This window comes from Eschrichtius robustus, chromosome X (genome assembly GCF_028021215.1).
Source record: "Eschrichtius robustus isolate mEscRob2 chromosome X, mEscRob2.pri, whole genome shotgun sequence".
NCBI classification, from domain to species: Eukaryota; Metazoa; Chordata; class Mammalia; order Artiodactyla; family Eschrichtiidae; genus Eschrichtius; species Eschrichtius robustus.
Genome location: NC_090845.1, coordinates 113,772,192 through 113,799,908, shown reverse-complemented (window position 1 = coordinate 113,799,908; position 27,717 = coordinate 113,772,192). Strand labels below are relative to the sequence as shown.

The window sequence follows — 27,717 nt, the reverse complement described above, 5'->3', positions numbered from 1 at the left end:
GCTTCCTGGCTTACAGAGCGCTGTCACATCTGGATCTTACAGGCCTCTCACCTCATGAGGAAGGAGGTCCAGGTAGTTTACAGAAGGGATAACTGAAGACCAGAGAGGTGCAGTGACTTGAGCAAGGCCACACAGCCGGTACAAGGACCCCAGAATCCTAAGGCCTAGGAGAAGGGAGTTTTCCACATGGCCTGCTCCACAGCGGCAATCAGCAGGCGAGGAGGGGTTTGGTAAGCTCTATCCTCCAGCATAAAAACCAAGGACCAGAGCCCAAAGGGACATTTATTTATCTTCGGTTCCGAATGATGTCTCAAGTGCCCTGCACGTGTTAGGAGCCCTGCTGTGTGTGCCCTGAACGTTTCCCTGCCTGATCCGGAGGGAAGCCCTTGAAGCAGGCTGCTCCGTGTGCCGGGCATCTGAGGCCCTGGAGGGGAGGCGCTCGGGTGGCTGGGGCCCCCTCTGCAGCCAGGCTTCTGAATCCAAAAATGGCGGATTAGAAGAGGCAGTTAAACTGTGGGGAGGAGATGAGGTGCAGCCCTGGGTCTTGCACTAAAGGGAGGAAAGGGGGGCATGTGAGCTGCCCTGGGCTGAAAGGCCTGCGAGTGGGTCTTGGCCAGGCACCCAGGCCCTCCTGCTGCCCAGGAACCCCAGGATCAAGTGTCAGGGGTCAAAGGTAAAGGCCTGGGCGGGAAGGCCCTGGGGAAGCAGGATCATGTGGAGAACATGAGCTAAGTCCTACTCACCAGCCATGTGATCCTGGTTGAGTCTGTTTTCTCATCTGTAAAACAGTGAAAGCCGGATCCCTTGCCCTTTTTTGAGAGAATGGGTCCTGGAGTCATTTGCCTGGTTTGATTCTTGCTTCTTTCATATCCTTGACGAGTGACCTTGAGCGGCTTGGTTAATCTCTATGAGCCTCGCTCTGTTCTCTCACTTGTAAAATGGGAACCATAAGAGTACTTTCTCAGAGGTTGTGGGGATGAAATGGGAAAATGCAATAACGTATGGTACGCTTAAAAATTTCAGAGGGTAGATCTCGTGTTTAATGTTCTTACCACAATAAAATTTTTAAAAATGTAAAAGAATGCATGTAAAGCACAGTGCCTGGAACATAGTAAACACTCAGTGGATGGTAGCTCTGATGATGATGATGATGATGGCGGCGACGATGGCGACTAATTTTATTATGAGCAGCTGTCTTTGTGGGGCGAGCCTGTGGGGGAACAAATGACTCAGCAAACAGAGGCCCACTGTTGGGTGTTACAGGCTCTCAGTGAGGACGGCTCAGAGCTGGCCTTTGGGTGCAAGTATCGGTGGTGATAACTGTCACAGGTCACCCTCACGCTCGGCAAGCTAGGCCTGGTGGGCCCGTCTCTGCCCCAGAGACTTGCTTCTCTCCTCCCCAGACCCTGCTCCCCTTCTGCTGGCCCCAACTTTCCGTGACCACCTTTGCCAAGTCCTCCAGCATGGGGCTCCCCTCATCCGGTCCACGAGGCTACCCGTCCTTTGGCACAGGAGGTGGTTGGCTGGGCGTGGCATTCATGCGAATCCACGTACGCACACGCATGCTCACTTGCACGTTCTCAAACACATGTGCTCCCCAACTGAGCTTCTGGGAGCCTCACATCCCCGCCGCCACCTCAACTCCTCCCCTTCCTCTCCCACCACAAAAGCCACAGGTAACAGCAGTCCCCGGCTGCACAGCAGACAATGCAAAACCCAGAGGCAGGCTTCCTTGCCAGGCTGTTTTAAGCATTCAGCAGGATGTGAGCCCAGGTGGCTAACGGCTGGGCTGGCCAGAGACAGCTGTCCCCCACCCTCCCCCTGCCCCAGCTTGGCGAACTTGGAAGGGGCTGGGAGGTAGGTTAAGGGATTCTGCACGGTGCCAAAGGGCAAAAGAGCTGGACTGCTGACCCATTCTGGCCCCGCCACGTTCCCACCAAACACGGTGTGTCCCTGGGCAAGTCCTGGGGAATTGAACTGAACTGGAGTTCAGTTCTCTTATCTGTAAAATGGGGAAACCAGATTCTGCCCACGCAGGTTAAAGGTCATCCAAGAATGCGGAGGATTTAACAGCCTTGTCCCAGTGGCTGCACTTTGGAAAGCTCAAAGGGTGACACACGTGCCGGAAGTCTGGGATAGTGATTGCGCAGTGTGCCTCAGGTTGTTCCCAACTTTGGGTAGGGCCATATTCCAGAGTGCTCCCCGCGTCCTCTCCTACCCCATGGCCAGATTGCTACGGCTTAACTCCCCATGCTGTCAGCTGGCATGGAGTCTGCCTAGGGTTTAGGAGTGATGGGCTCACACATGGGTGGGTGGGGCGCTGGTGTATGTGCCCCTCACCTGGCTGGTCTCCCTGACCCTGGGGTGGCAGTAACACAGCCAGAGGACTCAGCCACCATCCCTTCCTCTCCCTCTACAGGCACAGCAGGGAGCCCGGAGGCAGCAATTGTTCCTTCAGCCTGTGGGCTGCAGCCAGGAGGCCACTGCAGGGCCAGGGACAGTGGGGGTGGCCAGAGGTGGCCTCAAGGATGCGGGAAGACCAACAAGTCAGGAGCCAGTGTGGGTCTGGCTCTCTCCAGCAGGTGCTGACAAGGTGGGGCTCTCCCAGGGCCATGGAGCCCCCGGGGGGTAGGGCAGTGTCCTATATTGGTCTTGTGGGGGTGGAGAAGACAACAGCCTCTGCCAGGTTACAGGCTAGGCCTACCAGGCTCATGGGAGGAAAGGGACCGGCTGGCTCCTGTATCCTGGGGCTAGGGGTTTGGGGGTGGGGAGCTGAGGGTGAAATGTCAAAGCCCAGGTGTCGGGGGAAGCTGGGGGGGGTGGGGAAGGTGTGACCCAGAAGCCCTGCACCCCTAGGGCTTGGCCCTGCAGAAGGAGGCTAAGGGCGGTGGTTTCCAAGCAATGGGTCAGCAGGGGCTCTTGGGGCACGGGTGGGGGGGGGGTGAGGGGAGCTGAGTGAGAGGGTCAGGAGGGGAGTCTCGAGCTGCTAGACACTCCAGCTGAGGATGGTGAGAGCAGAGACTGTCATCAGAGGGGCCAAGGAGGCGGTGGGCGCTGCCCTGGCGGCCAGGGGCTCCGTGTGCCGCTGCAGCCAGGAGAACTCCTCCAGCAGCTGGCGCCGCTGGAGCTCGGGGCCCACCTTCTCGCGGATGGTCTGGTAGTAGCGGTTCAGGTACTGGAGCTGCAAAAGGTAGAAGGGGTAAGGGCCTCCCCAGGCCAAGCTGTCAAGGTGTGGGAGCTTGGTGCCATCCAGTGTCACTTAGGCCCAGGTCCCCACAGGTCCCCATAGGTCCCCAGCCATCATCAGGTGAGCAGGGGAGGGATGCCCCAGTGTGTGCCTATAGGTGCCATCAGTGTGGACCCTCCCAAGGGAGGGGAAGGGGCAGAGGGTCTTGGCATAGGGGGAGCAGAGGTGAGAGAGGCCCAGGGCTGGGGAGAAGGCAGTTAGTGGCTCGAGGGCTGAAGGGTAAACAGCCCCGAGGGGCGCTCGCTCACCTGCTCGGGGGACAGCAGGCTGATATCGATGAGGTTCCGGTCATAGGGCACCAACGACACCACTTCAAATGTCAGGTAGGTCCCTGGGTACTGGGGCGGGGGCACAGGAAAGGTAGGAAGGCAGGAAGTGAGCGAGGGGGAGGAGCTAGGCTGAAGGGGTGGAGGGAACACTCCACCCAGAAGCCCTGGGCATGGGGAACTGACCTTGTCAAGCCTGAACCCTCCACAGTGCCCTTGGCCACCCCCGTGTCTACCAGTTAGGCACCCGCCTTTGGTGCTTCCCTCATGATTCCTGAAGTTTAGACTTAGGCCTGTGTTTTTCAAAGTGTGTGCCTCCAGAGCGCCAAGGGAGCCTGTTAAACATGTAGATAGATTCTGGGTTCCACACCCCAGATCACTGGAGTGAGAATCTCTAGAGCAGGGCTGGGAACCTACATTTAAATAATTTTAAGGTAAGTATTAGGTTTTTATATCTTTCTATCTGATTTCCATCTCTATCTACATCTCCCTCTCTATCCACGTCTCTATGTTTCTATCCATTGATGTATCTATGGAGATAAATATAAAGAAGAAGAAATAGCCCATAATTCCCATCTCCCAGAGAGCTCTTGCATGTATGTGCTTAGAAAATTCAAACTACAAAAAGATACTCAATAAAAATGGAAAGTCTCCTCCCTGCCCGGTTTCCTTCCTGAAAACATTTTTGGCACATATAGTATATATATGTGTATGTTTTAAAAATTCACGCAAAATGGATCCTACTACACACTTTTCTGCACCTCCCCGCCCCCCTGCCATAGTAAACCTAGAAGAGTGCTCCATATGAGCACAGGGAGGCCTACCTCACTCTTTTTAAGGGTCCATAGTGTGCAGATGATAATTTATTTAACCAATGATGGATATTTAGTCTGCTTCCATTTTTTTAAACTATTACCATCACTGCTACGATCAACATCATCGTATAAACATCTTTACACGAAGTGACGTTTTGGGACTATATCCAGAAGGAATATATCTGGCAGTGGGAATGCTGAGACAAAAGGTATAGGCATTTTCGATATGTATTTTGATAGATATTATCAAACTGCCCCCCCCAAAGGTTGTACCAATTTGTACTCCCCCAGCAATGTATGAGGGTGTTCTTTCCCCCACAAGCTCACAAGCACTGGGTGTCATCAAAGTCTTTCGCTTTTGTCAATCAAATGGTATTCTATTGTCACTTTGATTTGTATTTCTTTAAGAATGAAGTTGAGCATCTTTTCACATTTATGGACCATTTGTGTTGATCTTAGTGAATTGTCTCTTTCCGTCTTTTGCCCATTTTCCCCCCGTTTTCCTTATTTCTGCCTTACTAGATTTTTAAAAGCTTGTGGTAAAGGAAGGACAGTCCCCCTTTCTCTGACATACGTGCTATACTCACCATACATCTTTTGAGTTTGTATATGGTATTGTTCCCATATGGATTTTTTAATTTAATTGAGTCAGAGTTATCAATCTTTTCCTTCATGACTTCTGAGTCTTACATCGAAAGGCCCCTTTCCTCCCTGGGATTATAAATGAATTCAGATAGGTTTCCTTCTAGATCTTTTATGGTTTCACCTTTAAACCTTGATCCATTTGGAATTTTATTTTAGTGTAACAGTGAGGTTCTTCAGTTTAATTCCCCCCACCAAATGATTAGCCATTTGTCCCCCCTGCCCATTTATTAAACAATCTTCCTCTTCTTTACTGTTTTGAAGCACCAGCTTTATAGTAAGCTAAATTCCCATCTTGTTTATGGAAATTAGAGGGTCTATTTCTGGACTATTCTGTTCCACTGTTCCGTCTTTCCCATCTCTGGTGTCTTACTGTTTTAGTGATGGCTGCTTCGTAGTGTGGGCTAATATCTGCATAAGGCTAGTTTCCCTATTGTTCTTTTCCAGAATCTTCCTAGCTATCTAGCTATCTTTGCATGTTTATTTTTACAAATAAACTCTACTATCGTTTTGTGAAGTTACAAAAGCATCCAGTTAGTGTTGAAATTGAGGTTGCCTTGAATTTATAGATTAACTTCGGGAGAAATGACATCTTCATAATATTGAGGCTTATTTCCAGAGACCACCATTTACTTAAATCTTTTTTATGTCCCTCAGTAGAGATTTTCTCTGTGTAAGTCTTTTTAAGTTTATATCTAGGTATTTTATCTTCTTGGTTGTCATTATACAGAATCTTTATACCTAACAGGCTCCCCTGGTGATTATTATGTGCATTGAGAACCAATGATTTAGGGCAGGGATACTGATTCATTTGGTTTGGAGTGGGACCTGGGCGTTAGCATTAAAAAAAAATCTCCAGATGATTCTAATATTCTAATGTGCAAACAGGTTTGAGAAACTGATCTATGGAATTATCCTGGCGCTAAGGAAGACTCCAAATAAATTCATGACCCTACATTAAATTCTCCTTTGACCTTCCTTACCCCCCATGCAGCCCAGAGTCACTGCCACACTGTCCACACCTCCAGCCTGCCTCAGTGGCACTTTACCTTGGTCTTTGCTTCTACCACGAGGGCCACATCTTCAAGACGGATCCCAAATTCTCCATCCTGATAGTAGCCAGGTTCTGGGAGACACAAGGGATGCTGGTGACATTAAGTAGGGGAGGGGACCCAAGCCCAGGTTTCCTACGCTGACTGAGGAGTGACTGGAGGGCCCAGCTGCCCCCGGCTGTTGGCTTGGGCAGACCCAGCACGTGTTAGATGCTCCGTGGCTACTCGGAGGCCACTGCCAGACTTCAGATTCCCCACCCTCCCTGGTAAGGGTCCTGGAGGCACTCCCCTCTCCCTGTGTGCCACCGTCCTATTACCCTGGCACTTGACTGGAGACTCTGGAGTTTGGATGTACAGCTGGAAACCAACTCCCATGGGCAAAGTGAGGGTAGGGGCTGAAGGGGCTTGGGGTTAGAGTGGGACAGCCCATTCGGGACTGGGAGTGGGGAGGTGAGGGAGTGCAGCGGTGGAGCCGGGGCGGGCCTGTGTGGGGTTGTGCTCCTTGAAGGCTGGCGTTCCCTAGACTGCAGTCCTGGAGGAGCCCCGAGAGCCATACCGATGGAAGTGAACATGCCCTTGGCCATGGCAATGTTGCCAGACTGGAATCCCACTGGCCCTGGAAAGGGAGAGTCAGGGACAGTGTCAGCTCTCCTGCACTCACCAGCTTGGAAACTAGCAGGTTCCGGGGAAGAGCAGGTAACTGCAATCCCTAGCAGCGTGTGTCCACCGCATCACCGGCTACCTGCGACTGGTACAGACCAGATTGGCTCTGGCTTTTATTTCTCTGGGGTCTATGCCAGTCAGCCACTGGGCCTTGACCTGCCTCTCCTCTCTCTGGGGCCATCCTAAATGCCAGCGGAGTGGCCAGCTGCCAGCATTTCTCACTTACCCTGTGGAGCACCAACTCCCCACCAGCTGGGAAACCTTGCACGGGCCACTGCACCTCTGTGGGTCCTGGGCATTTCCACACCTGTGAAACGCTCCACCTCTTTCATAAGAGGGGGGACTCCAGGGGAGTGCTGAGGAGATACCTACATTCGTGCACACACAGGAAGTTGCCAATGCCGTGGCCTGTCCCATGACCATAATTGAGGCCAACATCCCACAGGGCTCTGCGGGCAAAGGCCTCCACCATTCGCCCTGGAAGAGAGATGACCTCTGGTCAGCTGGCTGGACCCCAGACTATTGGCTTTGCCCCTTCCTGCTCTCTTTTTCCAGACCAACCACCAGGATGGCGCCTGAGGAGAGGGCCCCCTGAGAGGCAGGTAACCATGCCCTATCTCCAGTATACTGTACGTTGTACCCACTACCTGGACCTCCCCATCTGTGAAGACACCCGCTTCCTCCAGGAATCCTCCCGTGACCGCTGCAGCCCACACTGACCGCCCCCACCTCTGAGCTCCGGCTCCAGCTCCTGAGTTGGACTAGGAGACAGGAGGCCTGGGCTCAAGGCCTGGCTCTCCCACTAACCCTCTGTGTGACCTTGGGCAAGTCACTTTCTCTCTCTGGGCTGGATTTTATCTATACAGTGGATGGGATGATGATATAATCCCTGCCCCACTAGCCTCCCAGGGTCTGAGTGCAGTGAAATCAGGGCCTGAGGTTCTGGGTCCAGCCTGGTTTGCAAAACCCACCTGATGTAGCAGCTGGGAAGACGAGTCTGGAGAGATCAATGTTTCCTATCAACACGCGGGTGTACGCCTCCTGATGGGGAGAGGGCGAGGGAATGCGGTGTGTGGGCCCGGGCCTGGGTGGGGGGATGTTCGGGGGGAGTGCATGCTCATGTGTGGTCACCCAGGTTCTGGAGGATGGCCGGAGGAGACCGAGGGGGACCTGCCCAGAGCCGGGGCTTGGTCCATGCGGTTCTCTTTGGCTGGTCCACAGGGACGCTTGTAGGTGGGGGTGAGCTGAGGCCACAACAGTAGGGATTGGGGAGGCAAGCTCCCTGGGCTGGAATCTTGACATGGCCACTCACAAATTTGACCTTGGGCAAGTGATTTTAACCGCTCTGTGCCTCAGTTTCCTGGTCTGTAATGGGACGGTCATGGTACCAGCTCATAAGGTTGTTGGGAGGACGAGGTAGACTTGTGCATGTCGGGTGTTCCCGACAGACTAAACGCTCAAATAGAGGTCAGCACCCTTCATTGCCATTATCATGATCACCCTTTAGTTTTCTTAAGGCCTTATGGTTGGGTTGAGGCCTGCTCATTGGCAGGTCGGCCTTGCTCTGTCGGGGCTGTTACCTTGTGGTAAGAGGGAGGGAGGTGGGCTGACAGTGGCCTCTTCTCCTGGTCACTCCCTGTGGCGATGTGGTGAGTCCCCTTCACCCCCCCCCCCACACACACACCACACACACACACAGGCTTGTCACCTTGAGCATGATAGCCTGGGGCACTGGATCTAACAGCTAAACTGAGCTCCTTGAGGCCTGACCAGTGTTTGTTTTCTCTCTCTCTCTCTGTCTCTGGCACAATGTCTGAGCCACAGTGCACTTGCTGAATGCACAAACGTGGCCCCCTGCTCTCCAGCCCCCCAGAGGCCCCCAGAGGCACACAGACCATGTCCTTGCCTCGACCCCAAGTGGACCAGCCCTCGCTGCTTCCTGAAAACCGCCAGCTCCTTTCCACCTCTGAGACTTTGCCGGTGCCTTTCTCTCCCCCTGGAATGGAATGCCTGTCTTCCTCTTTTCTGTTCAGCACAGTGCTAGGCTCACAGACAGCACTAAAAAAATATTTGTTCATTGAGTTACTGAAATGGGATGATGATAAGCTTGGGCTGAGGCCCTGTTGGGGGCCTGAAATATCTCTGGGGAAGTAGTTGGGGGCACTGGGTTTTCTGGTACTAATTTGCTGTGTGACCTTGGGCAAACTACTTAACCTCCCTGGGCTTCAGTTTCAGCCTCTGTACAATCAAATGGCTCTTGGCGGAGTGGTTGCTTGGGTGTCCGTTGGGTGAGTGTGGGTAGGGAAATGTGGTCCAATGCCTACCTTTTGGAAAGCAGAGGGGGTGCCCCAGTGGACTGTTCTGGTGATGTCTGTTGTCCCGTCCCTGTGGAGAAGGACAATCAACATGTCCAGCTCTTCTGAACACCTCGGGGCAGGGATCGTGGCCACGTGCTTCCCGAGTGCTTTCCACTGGGGTTTGAGTGGCAGGGCTGGGATGGGGGTGGGGAGGGAGGTGAAAGGAAGAAGATGGCTGCCATCATGCAATTCCCAAACTCAGCATCTATGAATGAAGGGGCTCTGCAAAGCTATCACGTTCAAAATCACTATGTTTTCTGAGAGTCCCAATTCCCCACATACATCTTCTACCCCCATACCAGCCATTTTGGTTGTTTTGTAAATCTGGGTTTCCTTGGGCCAGGCTGGCTCTAAAAGCAAGGCTTCCTCCAGGCTTCCTAGGAGGTAGGAAGGGATGGTTCCATTCTTACCGATGGGGAAACTGAGGTCCAGAGAGATCATAACACTCTCACACATTCATATACTTATTTGCTATTTATAGAAGGGAGGGAGGCAGAGCAGACGTCATTATCCCCATTTCACAGGTGAGGCAATTGAGGCCATGAGGCCATCTCCCTCTCTGAGCCTCAGTGAGGCCAGGTCTGGCGCAAGCACTGACTCCGCACAGTTCTCTCCATTGTAAACATGGATCTGCCCCAGGGATTTGCTCAGAGTCCCAGTGAACCGAAGCTGCCAGAAGCCAAAGAGTCTGACTCCTAACCACCAGCTGCAGCCGTTCCCTCAGGATGCCCGCTGCGGCCACCCCCGGGGGTGGGGGCAGTGAGGAATGATCCCAGGGCCCTAGGGACTCCTCCTTGGGAGCAAGCCACAGGGTGTGGCCGACTTCTTCAGAAGGAGAGAAGAGGAAGTGAGATGGCCATTTCCCCGGCCTCACCCTGCTGAAGCACGCCCCAATCCAGCAACGCCCCAAGAATTCACTTCCCCTTCGCACACTGGCCATCTCAAGTATACACAGTGCCACGCCGGTGACTGCGAAGGCTGCTAGGCTGAGCGCCTGCCAGGCTGGCTCCCAGAGCCCCGTTAAGGCTAAGTGTAGGGCCTTTATCATTAGCACATTCACCGCAGGATAGAGGATGGGAAACTATTCCTTGCTCCTCCATCAGTTCAGCGCACCCCTTTCTGTCCCCCACTCTTAAGTTTCCCACAGTCCACCTGCTTCCTAGATGAGAAGGGAAAATCTTCCAGCCCATCTCAGCTCAGCTCCCATGTGAATGAATGGGCTTAGTCTATTCTGCATGGCTGTCATGTCCAGGTGTTCAGGTTGTGCACTGCACAAAGGTAACACATCTAAAGAAATGCCATTCACCAAATGGGTATATACTAATTTCAGTGAGAACACACAAGTGGACACACAGATTGTGGGGTCCTGGAGCACGGGACAGTGCCCCGCCGCCTAACCCTATCTGTGGCTGTGCACACACTCAGAAGAACACGCACATGTCTACTCGCAGACACATCCCCATGCTGATGGGTGTCCCCTGAGGTTGCTTCACTCACTGCCTACTGCTCTTGAAGGCCTGATCCTGCCCCCGCTCCCCATGACATGGTCACCTCACCGTACAATGAGGGAAGAGGTTGTGAGGACGATGCATCATGCTGGTGGCGTGCGGGACATGTCCAGGGCGTGCATGAGTGGGTGAGAATATGGCCGCTGTGTTTGTGCAGCCAGGCGGGGTTGCTGAGCGTGGCTGTTCGGACTGTGTAACAATGTTCGGGCTTAAAAAACATTTTACTTGCACAAGGGGAGTCTTTTCCTGATTCTCACAGGGCAGCACCTGTGGGCAGCCCCACTGTTTTGGCCTCTGTCTGCTGCCCACCGGGCAGGGACCCCCACATGTGAAAATGGGAAGGATACTCAGGCACATTCAGTCCAGGCCTCTCCTTTCTCAGATGAAGCATCCATGCCCAGGAAGGGGAAGCTTTGGCTGGCTCTTGGCTGAGCTGAGACAGCTGGGCCAGGGCTGGGTGGGGAGTACATACCAGTATTGTCCCCCGGAATCCAGCAGGTACATCTCATCTGAGGACAGCTTGCGGTGCAGCTCCTTGGTGGGGCTGGGAAGGGGAGAGACGCTGAGCAAGGAGCAGCCTAACCCTGAGCTGGGTGAGGTGGGGGTCCTGAGTGAAAGCAGAGGAACCTCCTCCCCCCTGGGGGCCGGCCTTCTAGCTAACTCCTTTGCGGAAGTCATCATCTCCCAAAGGGCCCTGGGAGCCTACTGAGCTTCTGCTGCTAATGTCCTCAGCGCACATCTGTTCATCCTGCACATCTGTTCATCCTGCACCTCCCCAAGCAAGGCCCTGGTCCCCAGGGAGGGGAGAAAGGAAAGAGCCCCAAATGTGGGAGACGGGAGAACTTCAATGAGCAGCCAGCTGAGCTATCTCTTTTTACATCAGGAGAAACAGGTCTGCAGAGAAAGGGCTCACAGAAGGCCCCGAGGGAAAGCCGTGAGGGAGCTGGGCCTGGACCCAGATGCTGAGTCTGGGGCTTTCTCTAACCTCTTGCCACCTCTGGGAGCAGAGGGCCCCAAGAAGCCAGGGCACAGGAAGGGAGGGTACCCGAGGGTGGAGCTGGAGAGCAGGAGTTGGTAGGGCTGAGGAGTTCCTACCCTGTTACTCTCTAGTAGGGAGAAGGGGCTGGGCTAAGGCAGCCGAAGGCTTGGGGACACTGGAGGAGGGAATTCTGGGATGGGTCAGGCCAGCCACTGGAGGGTGTCCGCCCTCTCCCTGCTTTGCCCTTGCCAGGCTGAGGCCTCTGGTTGGCTCGACCCCCCCACTCCCAAATTGCATCAGGCGGGCCTGCAGGTGTTTGTTTTGTACGGAGCCAAACATCTGGCCAGCCTACATCTTGGGCCCACCTTGGTTGGTTCAGGCAGAGTGAATGGGTCCTTCTCCCCATGTGCTTGTGAGCTTTAAGAATTAAATAACTCACAGGAAGCCAAGGAAGAACATCCAGCAGCAGCCCCACCATCTCCCTTCCAGATCCTTCTGCCCAGAGTGCTCACAAAGTCCCAGCCTCTCGAGCAGAGAAATTACTCAAGTCCTTTAATTCAAAGGAGACTCCCAACGCCCGACTGGGCTCCGTTCCCCATCTCCAGCCTCCACAGTGCTAAAGGCCTCAGAGCTTAAATGTGGACTCAGGTCCTCCACAGAGCCCCAGAAAATTCTTTCTTCGGAAGTACCTGTAGTGGGCCAGGGCAGCATTCAGGCCACTAGCAGAGATGGTTTCAAAACTGGATCCAGAGAAGAACTCTTCTTCTCTGGAAAGGACAAGGCAGGGATGGTCAATGAATGGGCCCAGGATATCCAACAAGGGCAAGTGAAGGTGACGGCTGCCTCTACCTCAGCCAGGCTCCACTTGGCCTTCCCAGTCCCACCTCCTGCCGCTTCCCAAGCCCTGACCTGTCACTCATAGACCACTCAAGGTCAGAGAAGCAGAGATTGTAGAGGCCAATTTTTCCTCCTCTACCTCCATTTTATAGATGGGGAAACCAAGGCCTTGTGTCCCAAAGTGAGTTCCTAGTAAAGCAAGAGTGAAGAAACGTAGCTCCCTGTATCCGAAAACTCCCTCAACTCCGGATCAGCACCCTGGGCTAAGTGTGCCCTCAGGGAACCTCCCTCCCCAACCTGGTATTCTCAAGCGGTCCAAGGTCCTACCTGGCCTGAGCTGGCCTGAAGCAGACACTAGGGGGCGCTGGTGGGTTGTGGCCCTTCACGTTGTCCCACTTTCCACAGAGCTGGGGAATGTCATCCAACACCGCTGCCCAGCTTCCCGACCACGACCACCCAAGAACCTGTCACTCCTTGCTCCAGAGGGGCCCTCAGATACAAGGAGGGTCTTCCTTCGCCCATAAGGAGACCAATCCCCCCTCCCTGCCCCCACCCCCACGCTAAGACAGTCAGCCGAAAAGGACGGCTGTGGTCCTTCACCCTCGGAACTTCTCCAGCAGCTCTGCCCCTGAGAACTCATCCACGGTGCCTTTGGGCACGTTCTCCTCCAGCCAGACCAAGTATCGGATCACAGCCACAGCGTCCCGCACCTGGAGCAGGGCAGGCAGAGAGGCGGGCCGAGGAATGGTCTCAGCCGGGGCTCAGGGATGAAGGGGATGGGGGGACTGCTCTGGGAGCTGAACTTTAAAAACATGAGGGTCTTACTGGCTATTCGATGATATTAAGGGATTCTTATTAATGTTTATATATATGATCAGAGTGTGGTCATGTTTTGAAAAGAGTTCTTGTCAGAGATACTGAGATGTTGATAGAAGAAACGATATGATAGATGGGATTTGCTTTAAAATCGTCCAGCAGCCGAGGACGGGGAGTGGAGATAATGAATGTAGGGTTGTAGAGGAAATGAGATTGGCCTTGAGTTGATGATTATTGAAGCTGGGTGATGGTGATGGGGATCATTATGCTATTTCCTCTACTTTTGTATATGCTTAAAATTTTCCGCAAGAAAAGTTTTCAAAAATGAGGCAGCGTATCCTAACTTTAACAGGAATATCCAAAGGGGCAAGCCGTCCTCTCCCTGGGGTGAAGGAATTATTATAGCTAACACTTATTTAAGACTTGGAATGTGCCAGGCAGTGCTCAAAGCAATATATTAAAAATATATAATTACATAATTATACTTACACATATAGAACTATACAATCATTATATAAGTATCATATATTTATGTAATTATTATATATTTATATGTACATATTAGATATACAAATGCATATATGTACACTATATATATTTATATTAATTATGTATTACAATGAATATATTTAAACATACATTATTATTTATACTATACAATGTAGATACGTGTCTTTAATCCTCACAACAACCCTCTGCTATGGGTTATGGTTATGATCCTCATTTTACAGAGGCGGTAACCGAGGCCCAGAGAGGGGAAGTGACTTACCTAAGGTCACCCAGCTAGGAGATGGGTAGAGGAACTAGGATTTGAACTCAGATACCATAGCTCCGGGACCCAGGCTCTAAACCACTGAACCACGCTGGGAACAACAGAGTGGAGCACAAGTGGGTGCCCAGGAGTTTGGCGTCCATGTCTCTGTTTCACTGAGGGCCTTCTTCAGGCTCCTCCGGCAGGGTCTCCCTTCTAGCCCATCAGACCGGGAGCTCCCCAGAGGCTCGTGTGTCTGCCTGCCCGTGGACTTACATGGCTGGCCCTGAGGAGGGTCTGCTCCTTGCTGTTTTTCACCGCCTTGGTTACCATCACTGGGGAGTAGGTGTCTGCTATGAGTTTCTCCTGTGAGGGGCAGAGAGGAAGCGGTCTGGGAGCCCTCTCTAGGGCACGGTGGTGTTTGAAAAAGATTGGCAGGAAATTCCAGCTCAGATGAGACTTGCCGTCTCCTGGAGTGGCAATGCCCTTCCCGCGTGTGCTTTCTGACTACGCAGGGCTTTCCTAGTTTTCCCTTCCAGCCTAACCTTCCCTCTCTCCCTCCCTCCCTCCCTTCCTCCTCCCTCCCTGGTCCTGGATCCCAGCAGCACTCTGGGATGGATCCGAGCCTGGCCCCTGCCAGCCACGGGCTGTTCTGACAGTGTATTTCCTGCACATCTCATATCATGACAGCTACCACTTGTTGAGTGCCTGCCGTGCGTTAGGCACTGGGCTTTACATGCACTGTCTCCTTTAAATCTCCTCAGAGTGACTCTTTTGAGGTTGTGACTCTTAGTGCCATTTTACAGGTGAGGAAACGGAGGCCGGATTGACTAAATCACTTGTCCAGGGTCATGGCACAACCAGTTCTCAGTCTCAGGTTTGGTGACCTCAAAGCCTCTGCTCTACCAGCCTGTACTCCCCCAGCCTCCTTGACAATCTCTGAGCTCTCTGTGGACAGATGTTCTGTCTCTTCCCGGGGAGCCCTAGAAGGGGACTCAGTGTACCACTGCTGACTGACCAACTGCCAGAACGGCCCAGGGGCTGTCCCCCCACCACCCCGCGTTAGGTTGAGACTTATCAGGGCTGTTGGGGGGTGGGGAGGACGGTGCCTGGCAAACCCACCTTGGGTATCACTTCATAGAGCCCATACGAGGTGTAGCTGGTCCCGATCCAGATCTTCACGACTCCTGAGGTGTAAGCCTGGACGCTGTCACGGACTTGGCCGTAATCTTCGAGTTGCACACACATGGAACCCGTGCAGCCAGAGTTCAGGTACTGCAGGGTCTCGGAGCTAAAGCGACTCTTGTTTGCAAATAACCTAGGTGGAGAGGGAAGACCAGGAGGGTCCAGAGAGAATCTAAGGACAGTGCAAAAGACCAGCGGCCCTTTGTTCCTGGAGGTCAGAGGAGGCCTGCGTCAGGCAGCTGAGCAGACCAGATTTGGAGTACGCGGGAACAGAGGTCAAGCGGGTCAGGAAAAGCTGATCGGAGGCTTCCTCGAGGGTCCTGCTGGGGCAGGCACCCCGCTTCTGGGAAGGCTGCATGTTGGGGCAGTGAGGAGTTAGAGGAAGTCCGTGACCGCAAGCCAAGGACAAGCCCTACCTGATGGAGGAGTCAGTGAGCAGCGTGTAGGAATAGAAGAAGGGGTTATAAGGGATGTCACTGCTGCGAAGGTTGAAGAGCCCTGGGGAAGAGAATTGATGGGGACTATTTGAGGCTGACCCGCCTGACGCAAGTACACATGACACCTTTGCCCTACTGTTGGCTTTGGCCTCCAAGGATCCCCAGCCGCACGCCCACATCCTCTGCCCCTGAATGTTTCTCAGTCTTTCCGGAGCGGGGGAGGGTCTTTGAAGCACTAACGAGCGCTAGGGGCACTTTCTCCCAGAAAAAGGCAGATACCCAGCCAGTAGTCTGCACACGGTGTCGGTGGGTTCCCAGAAAATACCTGAAGCCCAGAGCTGGGGTCAGGTGAGAAGCGCTGAGCCACGATGGGATAGAATAGGGCTGCACGGGGTGCTAGAGCCAGGAAGTTGAGTGCCCTGGGCCCATGGCCAGCAGGTTGGGAGGTGTTTGCTGGGCCTCCTCCCCTTCATGAGACAGTAGCCTTTGCTGCTGGGGTTTCCTGGTCCTCTGATGGCCCGGGGGCTGGCCCCAGATTGCACAGGGCTTCCTGGTTTCCTTAGCGAGCAGACGTGAGCTCCTGCCCTCACCTTAGTTCCCGCAGGCCATGACCACGGAGCTCTCAGAACGCATGGGTCAGTGGTCGCTGGGGGAGGAGTCCTGTGCTGCAGGGCCCAGGAGGCTTGGGGGTTGGGGGGAACCCAGGCACCCCCCTGCATCCACAAATCTATACTCACAGGCCGTCTCATCAAGTGCGGACAGAAGCACGGCAGTTGGGGCCTCACGATGCTTCCGCATCCGGCTGCGGATGCCAGATACTTTCTCCTGCCAGCTGCTTCCTAGAAGCAAAAGAGCCAAAAGAAAGCATAAGTGATCTACCTTCTCTTTGGCACTCCGTTCCTGAGAGGGCTCCCTTAGGGCAATAGTTTTCCATTCCTTTAGAAGCAGTAGAACCCTTTCTTTAACCAAACTCTTGCTTGTGTAATCATTAAGGACATGGGCTCTTGACCCAGACTGTCTGTGTTTAAATCCTACCTCTGTCATTACTTGCTGGGTGGCCTAGGGAAAATTAGCCCCTCTGTGTCCTATTTTGCACATCTGTAAAATGGGGACGGATTATAATAATAGTGTCTACCTCAATAGAGTTGTTATGAGGTCCGAATTAACTAATATTTGTAATGTATGTAGAATTGTGTCTGGGTGTATAGAAAATCTGGTATAACTTTCTGATTAATAAATAAGCATGCAAAACAGAGATCAGGAGAGCAGCCCTAGTTGAAGGGCAAAGGGATAGGGCTGGGCCGTGTTTAATCCTCTTCCTCGCAGTAACCCCAGCGCTTACTAAAGCCACTTGGGTCTGGGCTAAGCACTTTGTGTACATTGTTTTAATCCTTACTTGGCCCATTTTACAGATAAGGAAATTGAGGCTTCAGAGAGGTAAAGTGACTTATCTATGGTTTTTATAGCTGGCAAGGGGCGGAACTGAGACTTGAACACAGGTCTGTTTGACTACATGGCTCACACTCTTAATCGGTATAGACATTGGACTATCTTGCTAACCTTGTTAGTCTCCAACCTTGTCCTTAAACTCTGTGTCACAGAGCTGTCCTTTCTGGGATGCTTGTATCCTGGTTCTAGGACTTTGGTTTTCATCTTTTTTTCCTGCTCCCTGTAATCTCTCTAAAGAGTCTGCCCCTAGGCAGGGCTAGGAATTTGCTGGCAGAAGATCATAAGCATTAAGGGTCCTAGTTGGGCTGAGAGATTAGCATAAACAACATAATTCAATTTAAAAAATCTTTATGCAAACAGGTAAAACTGTTCATCAAGAACCAAAGCTTTGGGTGCGATACTTCTTCTAGGTTTATTTTATTTTATTGTGGTAAAATACACATACCATAAAGTGTTATCATTTTAACCATTTTAAAGTGCACAATTCAGTGCCTTTAAGAACATTCACAGGGCTTCCCTGGTGGCGCAGTGGTTAAGAATCCGCCCACCAATGCAGGAGACATGGGTTCGAGCCCTGGTCTGGGAAGATCCCACATGCCGCGGAGCAACTAAGCCCGTGCGCCACAACTACTGAGCCTGTGCTCTAGAGCCCGTGAGCCACAACTACTGAGCCTGTGCTCTAGAGCCCGTGAGCCACAACTACTGAGCCTGTGTGCCACAACTACTGAAGCCCGCGCGGCTAGAGCCCGTGCTCTGCAACAAGAGAAGTCACCGCAACGAGAAGCCTGTGCACCACAATGAAGAGTAGCCCCTGCTCGCCGCATCCAGAGAAAAGCCCGCATGTAGCAACGAAGACACAACACAGCCAAAAATAAAATAAACAAAATAAAATAAATAAATTTATATAAAAAAAAAGAGGATTCACAAAATTGTGCAACTACCACCACTATCTAATTCCAGAACATTTCCATCATCCCAAAAGGAAACTCTGTAGCCATTAGGCAGTCTCTCCCCATTTGCCTCTCCCCCTGGCCCCCGGGCCCCCGGCCACCACTAATCCGCTTTCTGTCTCCATGGATTTGCCTACACTGGATGTTTCACACAAATGGAATTCTACAATATGGGGCCTTCACTGACTTCTTTCACTTAGAATTATGTTTTCAAGGTTCATGGATGTGATACATTTTTGAGACAACAAATGAAAGCCAATTTAAATTGTTTGATACACACAGGTATCTTTGAGTAACTACTTTTCATGTTTTTCCCTTTGCTCTTTGCCCCCTTTAAAACCTGTGAGTGGCTGGAGAGAAAGTCTCTCTTGTCTCTGTGAGCTTAGAGACTCTGTTCTTGGGCTTCCAGGCCCAGTTCTGGCTCTGGATGGCTTTTCCTTGAAGACTAGCAGCCCGTGATGGCTTGGCTTCCTCTCACTTGTGGGAAGTGATAAAACCCATGTGAATTCTCTCCCAGTCCCTGGAAGATTTTCCCCTTTATCCACTCCTCTTCCTGACATAACCGCACCCTTCTTTATCCGAATGGGATGAGTTTTATTTATGATGGAACTGTCTTGGATAGCAAGTTTCTTTAAAAACTGCGTCAAGATGCAGAAAGTCTCTGCAAGTTACATCAGAATGGATAAAGAAAATTGGACACAATTTTGACTTGTTTCATCAGACTCGCTATTTTGAAATTTCTCTCCTGTTTCTGGGATTCCTTTCCAAACAAGAAGTGTGCATAGACCTGTGTGTGGAAAGGGACCTCTCAGATTGCCCAATGTTTCTAGGAATCCAAGTCTATGGGCTTGTTCAGAATTCCTAGGGAGGTAGGGGCTGGTGGTGGCCAAGACATTGATTCATACTCAGTAGCCTGGGTTCGGTCAGTTTAGTTACTACTTATAAGAATTATAGAGCCTATTGTTCTTTTATGACATATTTAGATGGTGTCAACACGGTCAAGATTATCGATGTTAGAATTTTGGGGGTCAGTTAATTTTCCTTTGCGGTCCGGCCAAAACTTGAACCCTAATCTGTGCCACAGACTGAGCTTGAGCTTAGTTTTTGCTTCCTTTGTCCATGCCAGCCCATCTGATCCCGGCCCTCTTACATCTAAATTCCCTATCACAGGAGGACCAGAAGTCAAGGTCTGAATGATTCAATACAAACCAGTCTTCACTACCAGACAAGAAGCTCATATCATGTTTGTTTCTCTCTTTAGAGGGGTAGGTGTTTTTTCATCTTTCTCCGACTCCCTTGTTTCCCCCCTTCCTGTTCCCTCTTGCTTCAAATCCTGACACTCTTTATTCCAGCATTTTCTAAATATGCTTCGAGGAACTTCTGATTCAGACTCTCTGAGGGGATGGGGCGTAGAAACCTGCGTTTTAAGAAAGCATCCCAAGCTATTCAGGCGCACATGAAACCATTGCTTTGGGACCTCTTAGGGAGAATTTTTCAGCCAAAGGAGCAGCAGCGGGGGCCTGTGTTGCTCCAAGGTGGGAAAGAGAACGGGCGTAGGAATCACCTGTGAATGCCTCCTGCAGGGCATAGATGGGCTCACTTGGCACCGGAGGCCTCTCTGACCCCCACAGCAGGTCCACAAGGTTGACGGTGATGGACACCAGCTCTCTGTCAGAGTCTCGGAGGGCCACGTTATATCTCTCCCAGGAATCTGCAGAGGCAGGAAGGAGTCACTTGTCCCTTGCCTGTGTATGCCTCCGGGAAAATTGTGACTCAGGCAAAGCTCCTTCTTGTCCCCTCTGCCTCCTGTTCCGCTCAAGCAGCCTGGGCTGTGCCCTCTCGCCTTCCTCCTTCAGCTTGCCCTGAGCCCGCCCCAGTGCTGCCCACGGTCAATTAGCTAAGCTCGCCCTTTTAAGTGCCAAGGGCTGCGGGGCCCTCTTTTCGGTCCTGTCTGTTTGACTGAACTTCAGTGCCACAGCCCAAAGGAATGGTGAGGTTCAGGCCACTGGAAAGGCTGGCAAAGAAGCCAGATCTGAAGTGGGAGCCTTTCCGTGCATATTCATGAGGACGGCACCCTGGGGGCAGGCTGGCCAGCTGGCGGGGGCACTGGAGCTCAGGGAGCTGTGTTCCTGGACGGGAGGGGAGGGGACTGTGCTTCCTTTTGTAAAAAAATTGTTTGGCCACGCCATGTGCGCCATGAGGGATCTTAGTTCCCCGACCAGGGATCAAACCCACGCCCCCTGCAGTGGGAGCGCAGAGTCTCAACCACTGGACGGCCAGGGAAGTCCCAGGGACTGTGCTTCTTTACTCAGAAACCCTCTCAACTCCTTTGACCCTTCCAAGCTGCCTTCCAGAAGAGGGCTACCAAATGGTTCTAGTGCCCTGATTGTTAGAGTTCCAGGGCACAGAGGATGGTTCTAGGTTTAAGAACATCCCGGCCTACCCACTGGCTAGGTCTTAACGATTCCCTGAGTCTTCTAGGTTGGGTCTCTGCACTCCGGACTTAAAAAAAAAAATCTATGTTTATTCTTTTAAATGTATCTTCATTACACAATCCAGGAATACACCCTTTTTGCAAAATATTCTGCAACTACAAGTTCAAACACTCTATCTTTAGAGTCACCCTGCACCTCCTTCTACCAAGATGTGCTTCTTTACATCCTGAGGGTCTGAGTCTCCCTCGCTGGTGTGGACAAACGCAGGGACTGAGGGAAGAACATACTGATGGAGAAGAGGAAGGGGTCGAAGCCCACACGCCCTCCAACAGGAATCTCGGTGAGGAGCCAGGTGACAACAGGAGTGGTGCCAACTGCGAGAAAGACAAGAAGGGACACTGAGGTTACCCCAGGCCCTCCAGCCGGGCTTCTGTCTGTGACAGTCCTTCCACGTCTGTCCTCCTTGATATCCACCTCAAAGATTAGGGACGGCTGCAAATTTCTTGAGCTTCCCACAGGGGCTCAGCATGGTCTTCCACGCACCCCCTCACCTGTACCTTCCCGAACCCAGTCTGGGCTCCAGGGCTTGGGGAACAAATCCGTGCCATCCTCTTACCTTCCTTATGGAGCTCCCAGATGCAGTCCATCTGCCGCTCAGCCTGGGTCCAGTAGCGGCTGTCGGTCCAGAGAGCGGCTTTCCCCATGGTCACCACGGCGATTCCTGGGGCAGAACAGAGAAACTTGGAGGGGAGGGTGAAGGTGCAGAGCGTGGCTTTGGTTAGCGCTTTAGCAATGCGGTGCTGGCTCTGACAGTGTCACGAGGGGTCTCTGGAAAGAGCTGCTCTCCTCCCTTGGAAGGGAGTGAGGCAGGAGATGTTAAAGAGAGTGTTGGGGGGAAGGTAGCTGGAAGTGTGTCCTGAGCTGGGCATCTCTGCTTTGCCTTGAGGCCCTTTCTTAAGGGGGCATTTAGCAGGACAAGTGGGGTCTGCTTTTGTCCATCCCCAAAAGTCGATGCTACATGTAGGTGCTCTCAGCAAAGATGGTGTGGCAGTCAGCATGAAGATGCGGTGGCTGATGGGAACACTAAGCCAGGGGCTTAGCTGAGGACAGGCAGAGAGGCCAAACCCAGCGACTTCTGCAAAGAGAAGAAGGGCCCGTGATGGGCAAGCCAGGCAGCTTGAAGCCCAGGGGAAGGATGTTTAAGGATCAGCAAGGGAAGCTTAGGTTTCATTCAAGGGGCCAGGATCAAGGTGGGAGGCCGATTCCAAAACTGGGACCCCATAAAGGGCCTCTATGTTTGTGTCTCATTTGGCCACGTGAGGTGATGTTATCCATAAAAGGACCAGCAAAGTAAAACTTTGTCCCCAAACGAGCCATTGTGTGAAGGGAATCAGCGGGCTCCTAGTGGCTAGATATAGAGGTAGCAACTGTCCCAGAAATGGAGCCCAGGGAGTGCCGGCTGGGCCTGGCTGTGGCCGAGGCAGCGAGCACAGGAAAGAAGTCAGGAGGGCCATCTGCCTCATGCAGAAGCGTGGCTGCTGGGCTATGAGATGTGTGCCCTGGTGACCCCTTTTGGAGTGGTGAAGGGGGAGGCAGAGAGAGGAGCAGGGGCCTCTGGACACTCGCTCCTGGGCTCCTGGCTGCTGAGAACTAGCCACACCAGGGCCTCTCTGACCACTCTGGGTCTCCCACCAGAAACAATGAGGGCCGGGTAATGGCTGTCACCTGCAGACCCCGTAAAGCCTGTAATCCACGCACGCCTCTTGTCATAGTCGCTGATGTACTCGCTCTAGGAAATCAACAACACCGTCATTAGCTTTCTTCATGGAGTCACACCCCGCATGGAAGGCCCCCAACCACATCCCGGTTCTTTCTGTCTAGTCAGTTTCAACCAGTCCTACAAGCCCAATGGGTACATCATAAATAACTTGTGCAGAGAGCTTTACACATTATTGTGTTTGGGTTCTCATAACCCTTGGAGACAGATCTCATTATTCCCATTTCGCAGTAGAGGAAACTGAGGCTCAGAGAAGTTCAGACACTTACCCAAGCTTCTTAGCCCTTTTCGGCAGGTGGGAAAATGAATTCAAGTAATCGTATTGACACTGAAAATGCCTTCTCTTCCAACTGGGCTGTTGCTGGGAAGGTGGATGGGGTGGAGGTGGAGCCAGGGTGGGAAAGGGTGGGATGGGTGGGTAGGGGCACTGCTTTGGGAAAAGCAGTTCTGGCTCAGACCATCTTCTTTCCTGTCTGCTCCCCTCTCCCGGCCTACACCCCAAACTTGTGGACTCTTGGATGCTGGATCATTTCAGCACTCCATCCAGCAGCTGATGGGAAGGGCTGAGCCAGAAGGGAGCTCAGGGTTCTTCTAATTCAGTTCCCAGCCCACATTCTAACCTCCTAGGGCAGGGGTATCCTAAACATTCATTCTGGATCCGCCATCTAGGAATTAATCAAAATCGTTCTGAAGTTGTTTATAGTTTCATTGCCTGAGGTCAAGGAGATTTGGCAATGTCTTCTCTCCTATGTAAAGGAATACATTCTTTCAGTTGCCCTAAAACGCCCGTGTCCAAGCTCCCCACTTCCTTCCCTTTGCCTGTCAAATCTTTTTTCTGTCTTCCATCTTCCGATTCTTAACAGCGTCCTGTTTGTGGCCTGTTCTCTTAGGCCAGACCCGGCTCGGGGCGGGGAGGGGGTGGGGGGTTGGTGGGAGGAGCCATCCCTCACCATGTGGGCATCCGTGTCGGGGACGATGTAGGCAGAGAGATTCTGGGTGTGCATCTGCTGGCGGAGGGCTGTGAGCTGCGCTGTGGTATTGACCACAGTAACTGGAAGGTACTGACAGGTGACAGGAAGACACCAAGACACACACACACACAGACACACATTGCTTAGAGAAAATGTCGCCGGGGCCCCCATCCTCTCCTTAGGCAGGGATTGGGGTTGGGTAGGCTGGGCCAGCCTGGAGAGGGATGGGGCAGAAGCTGATGTTATGGATTAGTCTAGATTAAGGTGCCTGGGCTGAGTGGAGATGGAGGTGTTTAAGAGCTTGGAGAGAGACTTTTTGTGACAGTAATGGGACCTGAGTCTGGGATGGGGTAGGGGGTGGGTAAGAACTGCAGGGTCCTGACCCCCAGCAGTTTGGGACATTGTCCAGAAAGATCGTCTCCAAGCCAGACATTTTGTTAAAGGTTATTTTATCTTAAAAATAAAAAGTGTGGGCTTTTTGTTTTGTTTTGCCTTCTACTCCAGGATACATCCATGTTTATTTTAACATAAAAATAATGTGGTTTGCCCACCTACCTGCCTGCCCCAGTGGTCTCATAAAGTGGACGAGGGAAGCAGATGTATCCCATTTGTCCTGAGGCTTTAGTGACCTGCTGGCAGGCCCATGAGCCCTCACCTTCCCTTGAGCCCTCACCTTCTGGCCTGCTCCTGTCTGGAGAAGCTCTTTCACACTCTCATCTAGTTGTGGAAAGAATCCCTCTGGTCTCCAGCTAGGGAGCTGACGACCTTTCAGCTCCAATATGCTGGGCCTTCACACAGTCTTCACACCCGAGGCCTCCCTCTCTTGACCTTCCGCTGGCTCTTCTAGCCCTCTGTCTTCCGCCCTCCTCCCCGTTCCTCTAGAATTGTTGTTTTCTTTCCTCCCATCCTCTTCCTGGCCTCTGCCTAGCTAGCCTCAGCTAAAGGCTGGCTAGGGGCCTCCTCCCTCCTTGCTGCCCCTCCTCCCTCCCTCTCGCAGGGGCTGCCTGGGCTCAGGCCTGGAGGGAAGGAGATGACCTGCCGTGGGAATGGCTGGGAGGGAGGGATAGGGGCGGATGTCAGACACCTGAGAATGCGCCGCCCGCCCCGAGGGAGGTTAATCAGAAACAGTGGCCCCAGAGTCCGGAAATCAGGAGGAAGGCTGGTAGAGGGTGAGGCTAGCAGCTGGGCCCATGGGGGATGGGGAGGAAGGTGGGAGCTGTGGGTCCGGGCGGGGCGGGGGCGGGGGCGGGGCGGAGGCAGGGCCTCACCGGAGGGCTGATTGAACAGTTTCTCACATCCTCTCTCAGGTCCAGTGACTTTGGGCGGCCCCAGGCACAAGCTAGAAACCGGAGAAAAGTCCAGGGTCACTTGGAGACTGGATAGGTCCTAGAGAGCACGGGGACATGTTCCCCCAACCCCGCTCCTGGTCCCCACAGGGCCTGCATCCTTTGAAGCAGGAGATGCTGTCCAACTCTACTTGAGGATAAAAATAATTACATTTCATAGGAAATCAGGCTGAATTGGATGGCACCCTGGGTCACAATCAAAGAAACCTGTTTCATCGACAAGTGATTGCCACTTTTGGATGGGTTTTAGTGCTCATTAAATCAATTTTTTCCTTCTAATCTAATTGGGTCTTTTCAGGATCTACCGAACTGGAAAAGTTGTGTGTAAATTAAATTTTTGTAATCAGATTTTCTCTTAAATGCTCTAGAGGATCTCGCTAAATAATCACCCCACCTTTGTTTTACCCTTCTATAAATCTAATTATATATATATTGGGTTTACTTAAATTCAAGGCCCACTTCTACCATTTCTTACAGTCCAAATATCTGCCTCTCATTCCAGGCTACAGAGGCCAGGCAATCCCAGGCTGACATCGTCCCCTGGTGGGGAAAGGTGGGTTAACATTTAAAGAGCTCCTACTGTGTGCTAGACACCGAACTCAGCAATTTACCTATAGTTTCTCTTTTTTTTTTTATTTTTTTATTTTTAAACGGCTCTGATGTCCTGCTAGCCATCTTTTTTTTTTTTAATTTATTTTATTTATGGCTGTGTTGGGTCTTCGTTTCTGTGCGAGGGCTTTCTCCAGTTGTGGCAAGCGGGGGCCACTCTTCATCGCGGTGCGCGGGCCTCTCGCTATCGCGGCCTCTCTTGTTGCGGAGCACAGGCTCCAGACGCGCAGGCTCAGTAATTGTGGCTCACGGGCCCAGCCGCTCCGTGGCGTGTGGGATCTTCCCAGACCAGGGCTCGAACCCGTGTCCCCTGCATTGGCAGGCGGATTCTCAACCACTGCGCCACCAGGGAAGCCCTAGTTTCTCTTTTGATACTTGCAGCAACCCTGGGAAGTGGGTATTATTGTCTGCTTTCTACAGAAGAGGAAGCTGAGGCCCAGCTACGTTTAGTTACTCGCCCAAGTTTTGCCACAATGAGTCCGTGGCAGAGCAGGAATTTGAACCTAGGCCATCTGAGTACAAAAAAGCCAACCATGGAAGGGTGGTGCCCCAGAAGGGAGAGAATGTATAGAGACTTAGTTTCCAGTTGGGGCTCTGCCCCAAATTTGGTGTGTCCCAAGAAGAGTCGCCCAGTATTCGTTGAGCAAACATTTCCTAAGCCCCTGCTGTGTGCCAGGCACTGGGCTAAGTCCTGCAGGCTCTGGGCCTTCACACCCTGAAAGTCCAGGGGTCTCTGATAGGCCTTCCCTCCAGCCCTCCATCTTTTGCGGGGGAACCTCTCCAGAGGTAATGGGGGTCTGAGTTTGGGGAGACACTCTTCTTTTCCTTTCTGAGTAGGTTGAGCTATAGATGGAAGGAGTACAGCTGGGTTCTAACACCACGAATGCCCTGCCTCACTCTCTCTCCCGGTCCGGTCGCATAAACTCAAGGGAGAGATGAGACCCACCCTGCTGATTTAAGAGAATGAACACTCATTTCTGTAGGAACAGATCTCTGGCAAAATGGTGGCGCTAAAACACCAACATAAGAAGCAAGACACAGCCAACCCATGTCCCTCTAGACACCCCAATTGCTGTTCTCTGAGGTCAGGGCTGTGGCTCCCAAGGGCAGGCTCTGCAGCCGAACCACTCTGTGGTCCCTGGCACGGGGCCTGACACTGGGGAGGTGTCAGGAACTGGGTACTGAATGAATGAGTAGGGTCCTGCCGCCACAGAGCAAAGGGAAGGAGGCCTCCCTAGGGCCAGGGTGGAGAGGATGTGGAGGGTGCTGAGCTGGGCACTTAGCTGTGACTAAAGAGTACAAACAGGACACCATAGGGTGACAAAGACCAAACTTTAGCTAGGCTCCTCCAAGCCCTCTTCTCCATTAGGCCTTGACTTCCAAGTCCATCCCGTCCTTACTGGGCCTGCATCGCCCAGACTTAGCAAGAATCCTGCTAAGTCAGCTTAGAGAGAATTCCCCACCCTTAGTATCTCATCAACCTTGATATCTGATCAAATTCCTCATCATCCATCCTTGATATTTGATCACCCTGCCTTCAGCATGGATCCTATTAAGTCAGTTTAGCAAGAATCTCCTCACCCTTGATGTCTCCTCTTGGCGATTTTCCATCCACTGACCCCCTCACTCTGCTCATTGACAAGAAGTCCTCAGCCATCTTTGCTGTATTCGGAGTTGAGCCTGATCTTTCTCCCCTGCTGCAGCGCCCCTATTGCAATAGTCTTGAATAAAATCTTCCTTACTCTTTTAACAAGTGCCAGAATCATTTTTTCTTTAACAGGTGGGAATGGAAAGAGGCCAAACCAGACTTGAGATGAGTCTTGAGGGTCCCCAGGACTGGCCCTGGGGTTCCTCTTCCTCAAGACAGAGAGAGGGACCAAGAAAAAAAAGAGGCAACCTAGGCCCAGCCTTCACTCCAACCCTTTCTGAGCCCACAGGGGAGAGGCCAGAACTGCTCTCCAGCTGGACCTGCCCTCCCAGCGTGGGAGGGAGAGATGGGGGATGCACATACCACAGAGGAGGACAAGCCAGGGGTAGCAGCCCCAGGGAGCCCAGGCCATGGGGTCTTCAGATGCCGGTGCTGGGTGGATGGAGGGTCAAGGGAGAGTGGGCAGGGCTGTTTCCTTGGTCTCTTCTTCCAGGCCTTTCCGGGGCAGGAGCAGCCAGGGGGTGGGGGCTGGCAATGGGGAGGAGGTGTCCAGCTGGTGGATGGAGAGTCCTCTGGTCTTTGGTTTCTGAGGGTTCCAGGAGTCAGGCTGGGTGGAGAAGACTCGACTGCCCCAGGCAGCCTCTGCTGGCTCCCTGTCACCCAGAATAGGGTGTGCGCCTGCCCCGGGCAGAGTCCAAAGATCTCTGAGACAGAGGAGCAGCAGCTGGTCTCAATCAGCCTGCTTCTCCCAGCCCCCTCTTCAGCAGCCAGCCTCGGCCATTCCCGAATTCTGTCCCCCTCCCTCCAGCAAGCTGTTTCCTATTAGCTCCCTCACCCCAGGCCTGGCTACAGCCTCACTTTTGCTTTGAGATGGATGTTTATCCTTCCGCCTCTTCTGAGCTGGCCTGACTCAGAAAAAGCCAGTGTCCTCTCTGCCCAGTGCCTGTGAAGCCCCACTGCACCCCTCGGAGAAGTTA

The 27,717-nt window shown here is 52.5% G+C and overlaps 1 protein-coding gene across 2 annotated transcripts; it reads right to left on the bottom strand.

Annotated features, from left to right (window-relative positions):
- Positions 1-1,028: 1,028 nt before the first annotated feature.
- Positions 1,029-27,405, bottom strand: XPNPEP2 (X-prolyl aminopeptidase 2). Of its 2 annotated transcripts, XR_011072274.1 has the most exons (22): positions 27,104-27,405; positions 24,406-24,476; positions 23,117-23,227; positions 22,115-22,178; positions 21,006-21,110; positions 20,677-20,763; positions 19,519-19,665; positions 16,293-16,394; positions 15,535-15,616; positions 15,056-15,251; positions 14,210-14,299; positions 12,967-13,076; positions 12,219-12,296; positions 11,023-11,094; positions 9,010-9,070; positions 7,657-7,726; positions 7,058-7,162; positions 6,579-6,638; positions 6,020-6,096; positions 3,496-3,585; positions 2,341-3,181; positions 1,029-1,210 (listed from the first exon to the last, which is right to left on the bottom strand). XR_011072274.1 is itself a non-coding variant. In XM_068533423.1 (21 exons), the coding sequence occupies exons 1-21, from the start codon at positions 27,150-27,152 to the stop codon at positions 2,987-2,989; spliced, it is 2,022 nt and encodes a 673-aa protein (XP_068389524.1). In that variant the 5' UTR covers positions 27,153-27,405; the 3' UTR covers positions 1,029-2,986. The 2 variants fall into 2 exon arrangements, 1 of the variants encoding a protein (XP_068389524.1); XM_068533423.1 differs by having other exon boundaries at positions 1,029-3,181.
- Positions 27,406-27,717: the final 312 nt, after the last annotated feature.